The sequence below is a fragment of the Pteropus vampyrus genome, unplaced genomic scaffold, assembly GCF_000151845.1.
Source record: "Pteropus vampyrus isolate Shadow unplaced genomic scaffold, Pvam_2.0 Scaffold110, whole genome shotgun sequence".
NCBI lineage: Eukaryota > Metazoa > Chordata > Mammalia > Chiroptera > Pteropodidae > Pteropus > Pteropus vampyrus.
Genome location: NW_011888891.1, coordinates 3,719,032 through 3,736,571, shown reverse-complemented (window position 1 = coordinate 3,736,571; position 17,540 = coordinate 3,719,032). Strand labels below are relative to the sequence as shown.

General features: G+C 37.4%; 1 protein-coding gene across 1 annotated transcript in view; it reads right to left on the bottom strand.

Moving 5' to 3' along the window:
- The window catches only part of ALG9 (ALG9, alpha-1,2-mannosyltransferase), an 84,954-nt gene that overhangs the window by 5,139 nt on the left and 62,275 nt on the right, over nt 1–17,540 (bottom strand). Inside the window, exon 14 of the mRNA XM_011365412.2 lies at nt 15,987–16,117. Coding sequence (XP_011363714.2) covers nt 15,987–16,117 — 131 coding nt within the window. The remainder of the gene's footprint in view (nt 1–15,986; nt 16,118–17,540) is intronic.

Genomic DNA, 17,540 nt, shown 5'->3' with positions numbered 1-17,540 from the left:
GATTGTTTTATAAACTATATAAATGTCTAACCAATGTACTCTATACTTGAAACTAATAAAATAAAATTTAAAAAAGTATATAGGAACAGCTGGAAACCTGATTTCTTATTATGAGTTTCTGAAGAATATGAAAAATACTTCACATTTATCGAACACTTAGCATTGGACAAGCACTGGGAAAAATGCTTACACTTTTAAAGATATTATTTGATTCATCTAATAACCCCAGGAGGAAAGTGATGTTATTATCTCTATTTTATAGATGGGAAACTGAGGCTTACATAGATTAAGTAAATTGCTCAGGGTCACGCAGTAGGTGACAGAGCCCTCATTTAAATCCAGATTTGCGTCTAGATTCTGTACTCAACTATTATGGTTATGCTACATCCCAGGAACAGGCTAACAGGCTTCATCACTTCCTTAAAAAAGTGGCAGTGGTGGTTTCAAATTCTATATCAAATATTACTGCTTGACTGTGATTTTTGAATCTAAAAATCAAAAGTTGGCCTAGTTACTGCCACCCTAAATGAGGTAGCTGAAGGGTGTTCATTGCCAGTCCCTTTCCAGATTCTAAACTTGTAAATGTCATATCAACGTGGCATTTGTACTGGCAGCCTACCCCTGGGTTTGGCAGACTCCTGCAATGCCTGCACACAATGATATCGTGCTTGGCATACACACCTCTTAGAGATCCTTCCCAATTGAGACACTGGCAGCGCTCTGTGCTCAACAGAGATGCACTTCACTTAAAAAGCTAACAGCTCAAGGGCTTTGATAGAGAAAAGAGGCTTAGAAAAGAGACACACAAGATAAAGCAGGGTTCTCGCAAACAAGAGAAACAGGAGGAAGAAGCACCCGCCTCCATTAAAAAGAAGTTAATGTATTCTTTCTGTCCATGCTGTTCAGATAAGGGGAAGGTCAGAACAGAAAGCTGTAAGCCAGAGCAAACTCCTGCAAGCTTAAATGTGGTAAAGAAATGCTAAAACTAATGGTCATTTTCATTCCAGTTGACTCTGCAATAGAACTCCATTAATATAGTCAGCATATACTCCCAATCAGCTCAGTCCTTGGTATAACATTAGGCCAACTGGGCCCAAATTAAGTTTTTAACTTTCTTTTTGGAACAATTCCTTACTTTTTGGAAGGGTTGTTATTTCATAATTTTATTCTTTTTGAGTCTAAAGAACAAAGAGAAATTATGTTTATTTTAAAAAATAGAATAAAACTCATTCTATCTTGTAATTACTACATAGATCCATTGTAATCTTTTATAAATTTAAGCTATATATAGGTTCTCAGTGGTCTTATTTTTTTCTGTATCTTGGATTATTTACAACTATATTTTTTTGTATAAAAAAAGACTAAAATAATACAGAAAAGGAATAATAAGGGAAAGAAAAAGGAAAATGATGAAATTGCCAAAAAATAATACAAAAGTGAAATAATCACTATTATATTATCCTTCGATTTTCTTACAGCGTTTCCCAAAGTATTACATCATCTTTAAATAAGGTATAAAAGACTGGAGACTATCTTCATAGGCTGCTTTTAGCTTTCATTGAACACAGTTGAGAATTCAGAATTTTTACGTTTTCTGTCCATAATGGCAATGAGAAGAAAATTGAAAGACAGTTCACAATTATTGGACAAAATAGATGAATGCAAAGAGACAAATAGCAGAACTTGAGACTCTAATGATGATGATAAAATTGATCATTTAAGTAAAATTTCAGACTGTGTGTCTTCAGATGATAATATATTAGATGAATTTCCTCAAACTCAAGAACTGATGAGTGAACAATATGTTTCTAAGAACAAAAAGGAAATAAGGCATTCTCATTCAGTCAGTCCTTTAACAGGAAAGAATTCATCATGCAATATTTTGCAACACGAACCTATACCATCTTCTTATGCTAAAAGGGAATATAACCATATTCTTTCACCTTTTACGTCTGTGTGTCAAAATTTATTAGATACAGTTCATAAGCGGACAAATGCTAAAGACAGGTTCCATATACAAAAGTGACTGGAAGGATATAGATGACAAAGAAAAAAAATTCAATGGATTGATCACTTTAATTGGTGTTTATAAAACTAAAAATAAAAACGTTCAAATTACAGAGCAAAAAAGATAGCTGTCCTCTCTTTGACAAAATTATAAATCATTAAAGCTTTCAAAAAATTCTTCAAATTTTGCACTTTGATGACATAGGTGCAAGAACAGCTGGCAGTAATAAGCTAGAACCTATTAGAGATAGATCTGAAGTAAGGAATCAGTATTTTCAAGATGGGTACATTCCAGGTTCATGCATAACAGCTGACGAGCAGTTAGCTGCACTCAGAGGTGTCCATTTCAAAACCAGAAGAACACGAAATAAAGACTTGGGGTTGCTACATCTAAATTATTATTAAAATTTCAAATGAAGTGATTTTTACACTATCTTTTTATCTTTATTTTATAAAATATTTTAAAAATATAAAAAACAAAAAGTGTCTATTGGGCCAAGTCAGTAAACAGTGATGACTCTTCTTCCCAGTATGCTGATAGATCATGCCAAAAAGTTCTAAAAGATATTTCAGAACACCATCTTGGGCTTCTTCATGGTACATAGCATCAGCAAAAATACTGACTGCCCTGAAATAGAAGAAGGGCCATCATACATTATTGTTGAATGAAAAAGGCAAGCTGAAAAAAGGTAAAAAGATAAAGGAGATTGGGACAAAATATTTACAACATATGTAACACAGGATTAATATCTAGACTGTATAAAGTGTTCCTGTAATCAATAAGACAAACAACTCAAAAAAAAATGACAAAGGATATGAACAGAGAAAAGGAAGGTAAATGGCCAATAAACATATGAAATAATGTCCACTATTACCAGTAATCAGGAAAATTACATCTAGATATAATTTTTCAATACTCAGGTTTGGAAAAGTTAAAAGGTCTGATAGTATCAAATACTGGTGAGAAATCAGGGAACAAATATTGCCATTGAAAGTGGAAAATTGCACAGACCCAGGCAATTTTAGCAATATCAATATCAATTAAAAACTATGCAGTCTCTATGATATAGCAGAGGATTTTTATTTTGTACTTTATACCATAGTGCTTATTTTTTTACAACCTACTTTGCTTTCCATTTGCTACAATAAAAAATTCCAAACATATAAAAAAGTAGGTGAAATATCTTATTATAATTATTTTTTAAAACCAGTAGACAAATTTTTAAGTGAAGGAAATCTCAAATCCTTAAAATAAACAAACAACAAACCCTATGTGTTTACTATGTGCAGGGGTTTGTATGCTGGCCCTGAAGACACAAATGTCTCTGTTCTCAAAGAGCTAATAATCCAGTCGGGAGAAACAGAATATGAATAATATGTAACCATAATTTAATACCAAATACTAAATAGCTGATACAGAAGTTCAAAGTGATAATGTACACATTCAAAACAGAGGATACTGAGGATTGCATAGGTTTAGAAGAAGCATTTACTATTATTTTACCTATCCAACATTCTAAGGTACGCTAAGCAAGAAGAGCAACTTGCCCTTCTAACCAAATCCACAGGCATCTTAGATTAAATGCTCTCTGTTCACTCAGCAGCAACTACAGAACCACTGGAATAAAATCCAAATTCTTTCTCATGGCCTACAAGATCCTAGGAGATTTAGCCCTTGCTTACTTGTCCCACCCCCATTTTCCTCCTTGCCCACTACACTCTGCCCATACCAGCCTCCTTTCAGTTCCTCAAAGTTACAAGTTCTTTCCTACTCTAGGGCCTTTGCATATGCTTTCCCTGTCAGGAACACTCTTCCATCTCATTTTTTATTACTAAATCAATCCTACTTTTTATTCCTTATCCTAAAAATTACCCTTGAGAGGTCTTTCAACCATCCTAGGAAACCTCTGCTTTCCATTTCAATTAAACTCAGTGTATTCTGTGTTTCTTCATTATACTTCATAATTGGTAATTATATATTTATTTGTTGGTTAACTTACTGATTGTCTGCCCCCCACCGCCCAATCCCCACATTTCTTGGACCAAGTCTGTTTTATTTACCAATAGCGTAGTGTCTGGCACATAGTCAGTGCTGAAAAACGAATACTGGGTGGATAGAAATGGATGGATAGCTGGGAGGGAGGGAAGGAAGAAAGCAGGGAAGAAAGGAAAAACTGATGAAGAGAGCAAGGGAATAATTTTATACAAATGATATCTGAATTTAATTCAATTCAGTTCAACCACAGGTGACTGAACACCTTGTCAAGCAGTGTTAAGTACCAGATATACAATGATAGACAGAGAGGGGTCCTACTCTCAATGAGGAATTCAAAGTCCAACTGAATGCGTGGTTTGGAATAACCACCTTGGTAAGGACAAACATGGGTCTGACTTGGATACATCAAGAGATGCAAGGAGCATCCTGACTCTGTCATGCTTCCTCAGTGTACAATCATAAGAAATTCAGCATCAAATTCTAGATAATGTGTTCAGGAAGCAAGGAGGCATTCCCAGTTAACCCCGAACACAAAACTATATAAAAGGTGGGGACTAAATGTAAGAACAAGCTAAGAAGAATCTATGTATCATCGGAGCTTGGTACTGGAAAAATCCTTATTAGAAGATGAACCTCCTCTTCTCCTAGAGATTTGCTTGTGATCTTGAATAGCATTATCCTTTTTTAATATCTAAAGCCACTAATTTCTTCTAGAAGATGAAATGAGGAAACAGTCAATATACACACCACTGAGCTGAGATTGGGAGAGTCTGATTTTTTTTTAAAACCAAAAGAACAAGTTGAGTTGAATTCTTCATTGCTAACACTACAGCTGCTATTCTAGGTTAATTTCTTTACCATCAATAGCTTTATTGTGTTAAACATGACTAGGGCCTTTTAAAATGTAATATTGTATTATTACTGGAAAAAGGAAAATCAAATTGGTTATTTGCCTTTGAAAAGAGCAGTTAAGCACTGGAATAACATGTGTATGCACACATTTATACACATGGAATCACAAATTAGACTGAATCACAAATTAGAACAAAACTAATGCCTATCAAAACTCATACAATAATGTCTGCCATAATGTGAAATGCCAAAGTATTGCCCTAGAGAAGCACAGGCGGTGTAATTTAGAGGGACTTGAAATATGTGCCTCTATCATGGAAAATGAAATACTTCCTCTCCCAGTGAGCAAGTCACTCAAGCGATTCAAGGATGAAACAGAACTGGACAAAGCAATTGCCTGAATAGCATAATTAGCTGACTGCTCAGAATGTTTTCTAATTCAATTACCAGCCCTATTTATCAGGGTTAGGGAGCATTCTGCTGTGGAGATTTAAATCTGCTCTTGCTGACGTCAATGGAAGGCAGGCTGCCAGTCCCTGATGTCGCCAGTTCAGCAGGCACAAATGGAAATGCTGGGTCAATTTTTCATTTTAAAAAGAAAACGTCAGAGTACTCAAGTTTTCTTTTGTTTTTATCCATCAATCCATCCATTCGTCCATTTATCCATCTATTCAAATATTAATATTCCTGTGAACCTGTAGTCTAAGCTGATTGCCAGTTCTCTCTTTTTTAAACTAGTTCCCTCTCTCTCTCTCTCTTGCACTTAGTTCACATTTCAGCTGACAGACTTTCTACAACCTTCAGCACAAAATTGGACTTTCATGGCAATCTTCAGTTCTGACAAGAATATCAGAATTCCCTCAAGATTTAATCTTAGCCATAGTCAAATTATAGTACCATATCAAGCAATTTAAGAACAGCTCAAAAAGCTGGCATGCAGCAAAAATGTGACTGTCCTTCAATATTCTTTAGCCAGAAGAGGGGTGAGGGATGCTACTCCAACGGTCAATAAGTAATACACAGGTGACATTCATAACACAAAAGAGAAATGGACATAGGAGTTACATGCTATATGTTATACTCTAATGGAATATCAGTCCCCTAAAGACAGACCTTTACCTGTCTAACTGCTATATCTCCAACTTTTAGAGCAGTCACACGAAAATTGCTCAAGAAACAATCTGTGAATGAATGAATGACTATGCTTTAACTCTTAAATCAGAGTATTAGTTTACCTCCCTCACTTCTGGTGATATTCATCATCCACAAGGAAAAGGAAATATCAAAAATAACATGAAGCTCTTCTTCCTCTTCTCCCCTCCCCTCAAATTCAGTCCTAAAGCCATCAGAGCAAAGTAGGAGTCTACAGCATATGGTGGGGGGAGGGGGAAGCTGCAGTGGACTATGAGATGTTAGATCACAAGTGACATGTGGAGGGCATCTCTATTAGCAAAGAAAATATTAATGCAAAAGGTCAAGCAACCTCCAGGTTTCAGTTTACACAGAATTTGCTCAATCACCATTACCCATGTGACCAAAATGACACTTTATTTTTGGCAGGCATGCCCAACAGACCCTTGACATTTGATTGACACAGTTCTGACTATTTGGTAGCAACGTCCAAAGATGCATACTGTGTAATGATTTGGAAGTTTGCTGAGGCACAAAGTGGAATCACAGCACTGCACAGCTGGTTTACGGACTGAATCACTTTACTGATTCATGGCCCTGGATCAATCACCTGACAACAACCTCTTGACCAGCCACCTTTAGCCAAAATTCACGAGGGAATTGAGAAAGAACTGCTGTTAGGCAACTGGCTGTTTTCTGACCTTCAGTCCCACCAAGGCTGCTTGGGAAATGCTCTTCACGTGTTTTTATTTTCCCCATCTGATAGCTACTTGGACATGAAGGTATAATATGCTCCGCCACCATTCCTGTGGAGAAGACACTGAACAGTGTTCAAGGTATTTGCCTCTGTTCTTTGGGCCCTACTTGGGCTATGACTCTATGTGACAAATTATAGGTAGCATGGGAGGCCACTTCTGGTAGATGATTCTGGTAAGCTCTACAGAGGTGAAATAAACAATGAGTATAACTTTAAAGTAACTCGACAATCTTTATTTTACTAAATAAGGACATCAGAGGTTTCTGAAGAAATCTTTATTTTACTTTTTTTTTTCTTTTTCATTTTACCCTGGCATAAATTCAGTTTTGAGGATGTGAAATACATCAGATAATCAATAAATATTTTTTGAGACCTGACTACGTGCCAGGAGTTGTCGAGAATCAACAAGAGATGTGGTTCAAAGTCTCACGGAACTTAAAACAAAGACCTGTGATGATGCCAGCTGCTTGGTCTAAGCAAGCTAAAAGCAGTGGCAGTCCTAAAGCACTGTATAAACTCTTCAAAACCAAGAGTCTCTGTAGCGTGGACTTGGAGCACAGAAGGTCTGTACATAGTCTCTTTCTACAGAACTAATTTTACAACAATGGAAAACAGACTCTCTGAGCTTCAGAAAAACAAAAAAGGTTTATTATTCTTAAAATGTCAGCAGATCTCAATGATTAAGCAGTGGAAGAATACAATGAGCAAAAACATCAATGTGTTTTGAAGCCGAATCTAGCCTGGGGTAGCTCTGCCAGATGAAGGTTCCCAGGAAAGTATCTGGCGAAAAGGAAAAAAAGAAAAGCCCCAAAACTGATAAAGAAACAAAAAGGATATGAGAATAATGAACTGAGAAAGAATTAAAAAGTGGAGAAACTCTGATTTCTTCTTTCTTACTGAATACAGTCAGTATTCTTGGCACAGGTAAAGGAGCTGGAGACAGAACCGTGATTGATGTGTAGTGAAAGACAAGAGCACTTCAATTACTGGTTAGGAGGGTGAACTAATTCTACCCTAAGGAGTTGAATACCATCTGAAGCATGTCAAACTATTGGCCTGCAACCAAATTCTGCCATGGGGTATAGTCTCCCTTTCCACCTGGGTAGTAAGAAGCTACAGATGGAAACAGCTTGCTGGACTATTTCGTGTGCCATATGTCCTTCATGAGAAATCTTTAAAAAGAAAAATTTCAAAAATTATCCAATTTGAATAAAGAATGGCATCAAAAGAGCTGTGATGGTTTTAAAACATGTCCATAAATTCTCTGATGCTCCTCCCATCACCAGGAAAAGTCTAATTCCTCTCCCCTCAAACAGGGGCTATTTGAGTGGCTAGCGAGGCAGGAACGTTACTGTGTGAACCCAAGGCTAGGTAATAAAATATATATAGCTCTTGAGATACTAGCTCCTGGAAGCCAGCCATCATGCTGTGAGGAAGCTCAGACCACAAGGAGAAACCACATGCAGGTGTTTTGGCTGAGAGCCCCAGCTGAGATCTAGTGAACAGATAGACATGTGAAAAGCCTTTGAGATGCCTCCAATCCCATCTACCATCTGATGGCCAATACATAAGAAACCTGAGTAGCTGAAGAACTACCTATCTGAGGCCAGTCAACCCCCAGAACCATGAGAGAAAATAATAAATGATTGTTGTTTTATATCACTAACTTTGGGATGATTTGTTATACAGCAATAATTAGAACAAGAGCTCCCAACTAATTTGCCCTTTACAGTGATTACTCTAATGGTTTTCTTATCATCTTCCAGAAATAAATAGTTCTGCTTATGCTGGGTTTGGGGCTGGGGACACAATGGCTGCTAGCAGCCAAACTACCATGAAGGACCAAAATGGATACAGGTGCGAAAGACTCTTTAGGCCTCGTAGCTGCTAGATTCACTTCTTTGGAAGCTAAAAGTAGAGTCACAGTCTCAGTAAAAAAAATTTCACAGCAGCTAAAGCTCAGTGGCCACTGAAGATCCTGTGTTGGGCACTGAAAGAACACGAGCAGCTGATGCTATCAGCTCAGTCCCCAGCTTATTTCTGTCCTCTGACTAGAAAAAGTCCTTCTCCAACCATACCAGCCAAAGGTGTTAACTTCTAAGTCCTTATTTGTATCTACTCTTATAAATTTTCAGGACTTTGAAATCCCGCCCTATTTAAATCTGCCCAAATTATCTCGAGCCCCTAATCAGGCAAGCGTAAAATTCAGTTAGATGAGGATCATCTGCTCCAAAACAGGGAAGAATAAAATCTCACAATCCAAAAACCAAAGGTGAAAGCAAAGCGAGCAAGACAAAAGGGACCTATAATGAAGGAGGACGGAGTGGGTGGAAAGCGGCTGTGCAAAGCAGTGACAGTGCCTCCCAACTTGTTTCCAAAGCTACAAACGGGCCCTGTTACTCAGGAGGCCAATTCAACTTCCTGGAGAGGCATTTCCCACCAGACTCCCACAGCCAAACATTCTATCCACACTTAGAAAGGAACCCACCATTGAGCTAGTAATTTATTGCAACACTCTCTCCTTCACTCCTCTCTAGGGGCTCTAAGAGTAGGCATTTAATCCACCCACTTTTCGAACTATTTTATACAAGTAGCAATTATATCATCCTTCAAAGAAAGAAAGAAGTTTTTTCTTATTTTAGAAAGTATACGTAATATGAGATGGCCATAGGGTGACAAATGTGTTTGGTTTAAAAAGTAATATTGTTAACTAGTATAGACCCCATATCCTGGGAGTTTGATAAACCTTTGTAAAATTAGTTGGACACAGACATGTCAAACTCAGGGAGTAGAGGCTGCAGCTATGGTACCAGGTATGTGCAAGGCGTGACTAGAAAATGGTTATTAAGATTTCTATGCCTGTACCCTCTCTCAAACTAATGGGATCTGGGGCCTCTAGTACTCTGATAAAACAGAGAAGAAGCCTAAGAAAAGAATGGATGAACATCTGGGCTGTCGCTCTTCCAGATAGGCTAACAACATTTAGCCCTATTTAGTGAATCCTCCTCCAGTCGTCCAACAGTAAAGACCTTGCTTATCCTCCAACAATTTCAACAGAAAAGAACCTCTTCACATATTCATAGATATTCAGAATTCCTCAATCTGCACCAGTCACAATAATGTTCTAATAATCTTCCCTCTTGAGTTGAGTCTCCACTGACATACACACTCAGAGTATGATTTTTTTAAGTGCCAGTACTGTCATCAAACTATACTGATTGCTTCCCTTTTAGATAGCAGAGACCCAATCTCAGGAATGAATCTGTAATAAAAAAAATGACCAAGGAATGCCAGCAAATGAAATCAAGTAAATAAACAATGAGCAAATCCACATGGTAAACATGGACTATGGGTCAAAGGAACTCTATTTACATGCACCATTCTCCTGTCCTGCTTTTTGGGACAAGCCCCTGTATTCTAATCATATTAAATCAGGATGACTACATATCTCAATTTCTCCAGGGCAGGGCCATTTGACTTTCGAAAGCATTCTGGTTTAGATGATATACTATAGATCACTTTACCTAAAGGCAAATTTAGATCAGCCAAAGAGGTAAATCAAACTTTTCTTTATTGACCTTCAGGCCCCTCATTAAACAGATTTCTTTTTACCTTTCAACTTGTGCTCATGATTTCTCCTCCTTGAATTAAGGAGATTGTACTCTTTTTACCACTGGTACAAATCCTTTTCTTTTAAGCCTCAGCTCAAGCACCACCTCCTTCAGGAAGCCTTCTCAGTATACTCTAACCTCCAGATCTCTCCTTTCTTTGACCTTCTAGCACATAACTTGGTACCTCCTGAGGTTTTAATACTCTTTTCAAGTTGTTTTCATATGTGTAACTACCAAAGTTGTAAGTTATTCAAGGGCAAAATCTGTATCTAATTACTTCTTTTATACCCCTCCCATATTCTAGCTCTGTGACAAGGCCATAATAGCTATTCAATAAATATTTTCCTATTTCCAAACCAGCTGGCTTGTGGACATAACAAGAAGACTGTGGGTACCTCCCGCTGCTGATTCCTTTTCTCACGGCACCCAGTACTTTTCCTTTAAAGTACTTGACACAGTTCTAATTATATATTGATTTTTTGTTTAATATTTTTATTAACATTATTAATAAACATCATTTAATATTTTTATTACCATTATTTTATTAAACATATTTTAATGTTTGTTTTTGTTTAATATCAGCCTCCTCATTATATTGGAAGGTCCAAGAGGACAGGGGCTTTGTGGGTACTACTCATCTCTATATACCTAAGTTCTATCACAGTACCTGGCAGTGTTCAAAAAATATCTGCTGAATGGATGTCAGATGGACCGACATATGGATAATGGGAAAAAGAAAAAATGATCTCAAAGTGAACTATAAAGAAAGCGGATTTAAATTTTAGAGACTTACACATATGAGAAATTAACCTGCTTACATTTCTAAAAAGGTCATGAGGTGGTATGTCACAGGCTTATTAAAACCTCCTCAGAGAGAGCTAGTTTAGCTAGGCCTGCATCCCCATCCAATCTAGGATCTAAAACAAGTGATCATTGCATGTGGAGGATACCATTATTTCTCCTTCTTATATAAATTGCTAAAACATAAAAACCTTGTTTCAAGAGGACGGAGGGAATGTAACAGCCCTAGTGAATAGGCTCAGAGGCATTCAAGGACCAAGCTCCCAAGAGCATCTCATGTACCACCTCAGAGTGACAGCACTGAGGTGCACAGCCTCTGACAGCAGTGTAACTTAACGGGCCCAAAGTCAGCAACATGACATGTCACGGTGCTGACAGTTATAAACTGCTTTGGAAACTCGGCTGTAGGATCACGCGATTTTTGTAGTTAGATCGGTATATACTATGAAATACTGAGGAAGAGAAATGTAAAGAAAATTAGCATAATATTGGCAACCAAGGCAGCCTGCTAATTAATTGAAAGGCCTGACATTTACATAGTGCTTTAGAATTGAAAAGCACTTTCATATTTCTGTTCTCGTTTAATTCTTACAACATACCAATATAGTAGATAAAATATTATTACCAGTTTTTACTGATATGGAAATTTGAGAATCAGAGAGGGACAACCAGCAAGTAGCCGAGGTTAAATGCACATGTATTCTGACGCTACACTCTCTTCACTACACTTTGCACACCTTCGAGTGAACTCCACATTTTCAGTTCTTAAACCCGCTGATTTCTTTCATTCTCAGCATACGATCACAAAAAGAATGCCAATTTATGGGAAATGAGTACAATTTATGGGAAATGAGAAACCTCTGAAGGCACTCCCCGACAACCTTCTCTTTCCCTCTGCCTACACTGGAGGTGTGCTTGGTGGGCTAATGGGAAATGGAGCAGCAGAGGGACCAACAGGAGAGACAGGACATACAATGAAGTAAACTTAGAGTCTGGTCTCTAGGAAGTTCTGCTCAATTTGCAAAAAGGTTTCTAGTCAGGGACCAGCCCAGCTGGAGAAAGCAATTCATAATAGTGACAAGCACTGTACTTCTAACACAAAGGAGAATCTTGAAAGCTTGACACAAGCCACTGGGGAAAGTCGTGGGCTTCTAGAATCTAAAATTTGGCCTGATCTTTCTCTGAAACAATGACTCCTGAGTCTATCCCTCTTCTTTCAGTTGCGGTCACTCCTTCGTTACCCTTCATCTAGTCAACCAGAATAGCCTCCTAACTTATTTCTACGCCTCCAACTTTCCCTCCTTCCAGTCCACCTCCCACACTATCACCAATGCAGTCTTCAGATGGCATTTCCTCTTGAAATCTTCCTTGGTTCTTCTCACTCGAGCCTTTTTGGAATTAACCCCTCCCTCCTATGCTCTAACAGCACTTCTCTGAACTATGGTACATCTCCCCACATAGACTGTAAACTCCCCACATAGACTGTAAACTGGTCTGCGTACAGCCTAAAGTCTTAGATGTAGAAGATGTTCAACAAATGTTTATCGAATTGATCTAGTTATGCTTTATTTCTGCCCTTAAAATCTAAGGAAGCAGGATGTTCAGTGGATAATGTTCTCTGGGCAAAGGCACTCATATTTCATGGTCTCCCAATGTGTCACCTGCTCCCACTCGCTGAAGAGAACATTGAACACAGAGGGGCCTGCAGGAGCAATACTCAACCACATTACTTGTGTGACTGTATGTGCACCTCCAGTCACTCTGCTCACCATAAGGCAGGTGGGAAGGTGACCAACACCTTCTGCTCTTCCCACAAAAGATTTTGAATATTCCAGTGAGAAGTACACAAGCGTCAAGTTTCTTCTCCTTGTCCCAAGGGCTCTCAGTTTATGTGTACCAGCTGTCGTGCTAGTGTGCTACTAAAAGGAAAATGGGAAGATGAGGAACCTTTCTCATTTCAACCCTTCAAAACCAAAAGAAAAAAACAGTCACCTCAAAAATACTCCCTTATACCAATGTCACCATTAAAAAAAAAAAAAAATTACTCTCTTGCCCTGTTTGCTATAAACAGAATTTATCCTGTGACCAATGTACTAGACCATAAATACTAGTCAGTATTTATGAACCATTAAGTTTCCCTTTGTTTATAGGAAGGTTGTTTGGGATCTGCTATCTCCTCAGAGCTGGACATCTTTCCAGGCCCAAATCTCATGCTGTCATAGTTTTCTCAACTCAAAAAAGAAGGCACAAAAGAGACCTACCCCAAGTACTACATCAAATAACAAGCCAGACACCAAAGAACATGTGTGATGCAGAGAACTTCACACCCTCACTGCTGCTTCTCTTTCCAGCTCTTTCCTCTTACTACTCCAGTTCTGACAATGTTCTGAATATCAATCCATCCATGACTCCACCACCTTTCAAGAACTCCTCCTCCTTCCTTACTCAAGGCCATCAATCATTATACCACTTTCCTGCATAAACCCTAAATGTCCTTGCCTTTTCATGCTTTCTTGAACTTTTCTAGCTAAAATCCAACCCTAAAACACAAATCAGGCACATGAATATTCAAAGCAGCATTATTCAGAATAACCAAAAACATCTACTAACTGGTGAAGGGATAAACAAAATGGGTATAAGCATACAATGGAATGGTATTCAGCAATAAAAATGGACAACCACTGATATGCTATAATATGAATGAACCTCAATACCATGCTAAGTGAAAAAAGCCAGACACAGAACCCCACATATTATATGATTCCATTTATATGAAAGGTTCAAAGGCGGCAAATCTGTAGAAAGAGAAAGGCAAATCTGTAGAAAGAGAAAGTAAATGAGTGGTTCCCTGGGGATGGGAATTAGGGATCTTACCAGGGTGGTGGAAATGTTCTAAAATTGAATTGTGGTGATGGTTGCACAACTTGGTAAATTTACTAATAATTACTGGATTGTATACCTAAAATGGGTAAATTTTATGCTATATAAATTATACTTCAATGAAGTTTTTTTTTAATTCACCTGTTATTCACTAGTGCAGCTATAAATAGCTGAAGAAAGAAAAAGCAACCACACTGGCCCCACTTAAAATTCAAGTGAGTTCTTGATCTTGTCCTCCAATCATACTATATTTCTCAATCTTCTTTTGTCTCCTACTCTCCTCAATTATTTCACACTTTCTCTCTCCTCAAATCTCTAACACCTTATCCCCTATTCTCCCTTGTCTGATAATCCGACTTCCTACTTCACTGAGAAAACTGAGGCCATCAGAAGAGAACTTCCAGATTCTTATCACTATATCTATCTGCTGCCTGTTACATTAATGCTCTGTCTAGTAGCTATGTGTGGCTATTTAAATTGAGATTAAATAAAATTAAAAGTTCAGTTTCTCAGTCTTACTAGTCATATTTCAAATGCTTAATAGCTACAAGTGGCTTACGGCACCTATATTGAACAGTGTAGATATAGAATCCACCTCCACCACTGCAGGAAGCTCTATTGGACAGCGCTGTTCAGAGATCTATGTCTAAAACATACCCTTTACCTACTTGTGCATCTCCTCTCACCTAACTCAAGGGCACTGCCCCAGCAATTCTTTCCTTTCTCCTACGTGATCAGTTTTCAGCTCTATAAGAGATCATTTCCATCAGTACATAAACATGACTGTTATTTTCCTCATCTTAAAAAAAAAAAAGAGAAAAAAAAATGAGAGAGGAAACAGTTTGGGGTGATGGAAAAGTTTTAGAAATAGGTAATGGTATTCTCAAGACAAAAAAGAAATGATAAATATGTGACATGTTAGCTCATGCTACTGCAGTAATCATATTTCAATATATAAATGTATCAAACCAACATGTTGTACTCCTTAAACTTACACAATGTTATATGTCAATTATATCTCAATTTAGAAAAAGATAATGGTAATGGTGTACAACAGTGTAAATGTAATTAATATCACTGAATTTTATGCTATATATATATATATATATATATATATATATATATATGCTACCATAATAAAAAAAAAAATTTTTAAGGGCAAATATCTATTCTAGTCATCACTTTCCCTACCTACCCCCCACCAGTTATAGCCCTATTTCTGTTTCTATTTATTGTTAAACTCTTCAAAAGACTTATCTATATTTGCCTTATCCAATTCTTGTCCTTTTGTTTTTGCTTTAACCCCTCTAATCTCTCAAGTCCCTATGTCCCCACCACTCCAAAAAATTGCTTTTATCAGTGCCAAATCCAATGGACAGTTGTTATTCGTCATCTTACTTGATTCATCAGCAGCTTCTGATTACTCCCTCCTCCTGAAAACATTTTCTTCTGTTTCTGAGTCCCAGACCTGCCTCTCCAGACCTGGTCTATTTGGTCTTTCTACTTAAAATCTAGTAAGGCCTATCCCATCTCTGACTGAGCCTTGAGCCCAAAAACAATAGATATGAACGTCTAGCTCCTTAAAGTACATAGTCAATCTTCTTAGCAACGTTAGAATACTCTTAGCTAAGATAGCTGAAGTTGGTTGCCAAAAATAATCAATGTCAAACACTTATTTGCATTTTCTTCAGTTTCTATCTGCTTTACTTAGATTCTTTTATTTGGATGATACCCGAATATACTTTGCATTCTGGTGCCTAGAAAAAGAGAGCCCTCCTTTAGATTTCTCAGAAAACTGAAGAAGGATAAAAGATGTGTTTGAGCCTAAATAAAAATACAATAAAATAAATGGCTACTAGAGTCAGCCCAGGACTGGAAGTTATTCAATCCTAGATTCTGATTTTTACCCTTACTAAGCCTAGTACATTTTCTTAGGATTGTAGCCACATACCTAGAAGCATCAAGGAATGGTCTGTAGGCCAAGCTGATCCATTCTTCTCTACTGGATGAATATTTTGGCTCCCGGGGTGTTTCTCTCATGGTGTCCAAATCCACTAAATAGTGGCATTTACTGATGTCAATCTGCAGTGGAGAAAGGCCAACTCTTTATTATCAGTAATTGCAACGGTCCTTTCAAAGTAAGGAATGTCAGTTGTAACCCTAAGTGTTCCTATAGGGTTTTAGAAGCACAAAAATCCAAGTCCTCGGAAGATATTATCTGTGCTCTCTCCACTCAGATAAGAATATTGGGTACTGGGATATTTATTTAGGTTTCTGGGGGTAAGAGGGAGACATGCATTTACCCAGCCAAATATGTATATTAAGCTTTAGAAGTTTTGACTCTAGTTTGGGTATTAAGTCCCTCTGGCCTTACAGACACTTCTGAAGCCAGTGTAAACCCACAACTTACTCAAAAAACTATCGTCTTCTACTCACTATCACTTCCTTCCAATCTATGGCTTCTTTGACTCCAGAGATTAAAAGGGCATGACTAGACACACATGCTAGTATGTGAGGAAGCCCTGTCTGCTGACAAAGCCATGTGAGCTAACCCTACACCTCGCAAATGGTACACAAATATCACGTATATCGTCTCCTTCAAAAATTCAACAGAATCAACAGTGACATGGGAACTGCTCCTGCAGCAAAAGATCTACAAAATTCAGATATCAGAACTGCAATAGTGGAGATTATGGAAACTATATAGTAACTACAAGCAAAACTATAGTCATTTAGTTGCTCACAATATGGACACAACAGAGTATCACAGGTACTCATAAGAGAATATTAATACATTTCATTTGATATCATGTTGGTACTGTGCTTCTCATAAAATTGATTAATTCAAAAGAACATGCTACAAAATCTGTAGGATACTTCTGCAGTTGAATAGTTCATTTCAAATGACAATTACATTCTTTCTTTCATCTCAAAACCATCAGAATATTTAACAATCAGGGAAAATTCTTAAGCCTTTTTAATTAAAAAAAAAGTTTTAACTTTTTAAAAATAAAAAATAAAGACAATATACAAGTTTCTACGAGGTTAAATAAAAACTCAAAGATGAAAAATATCACTGCAATATTGTAATTTATAATAAATATATAGTTTGGTCTTTGTCCACAGTTCCTGATTCACACACAGCTCCCAAAAGCATTACTTCCTAATCCATAATAGCAATGAGAACGTCTTTTGTTATAATATTTGGTCTCTTGTCTTCAGTTCCTGAAATTCCTTCAAAGCCATAAAAGTGAAAGGAGTGTCTTGTTATTCACAACAAGCCCCTTTTCAACCACAACTGAGTTTACGTTAACAGGGTGACTTTTGGAAAGCACCTAAGGATGAAGGGGTGAGCAATTCATGTGATTAGAAGGTTGGAACTTTCAGTCCCACTCCTGGACTCTGGAGATGAGAGGTTGGAGATTGAGTTGAATGATCAATGGCCAATGATTTCATCATGCCTATGTAATGAAGCCTCCATTAAAACTCGAAAGGACTGATTCAG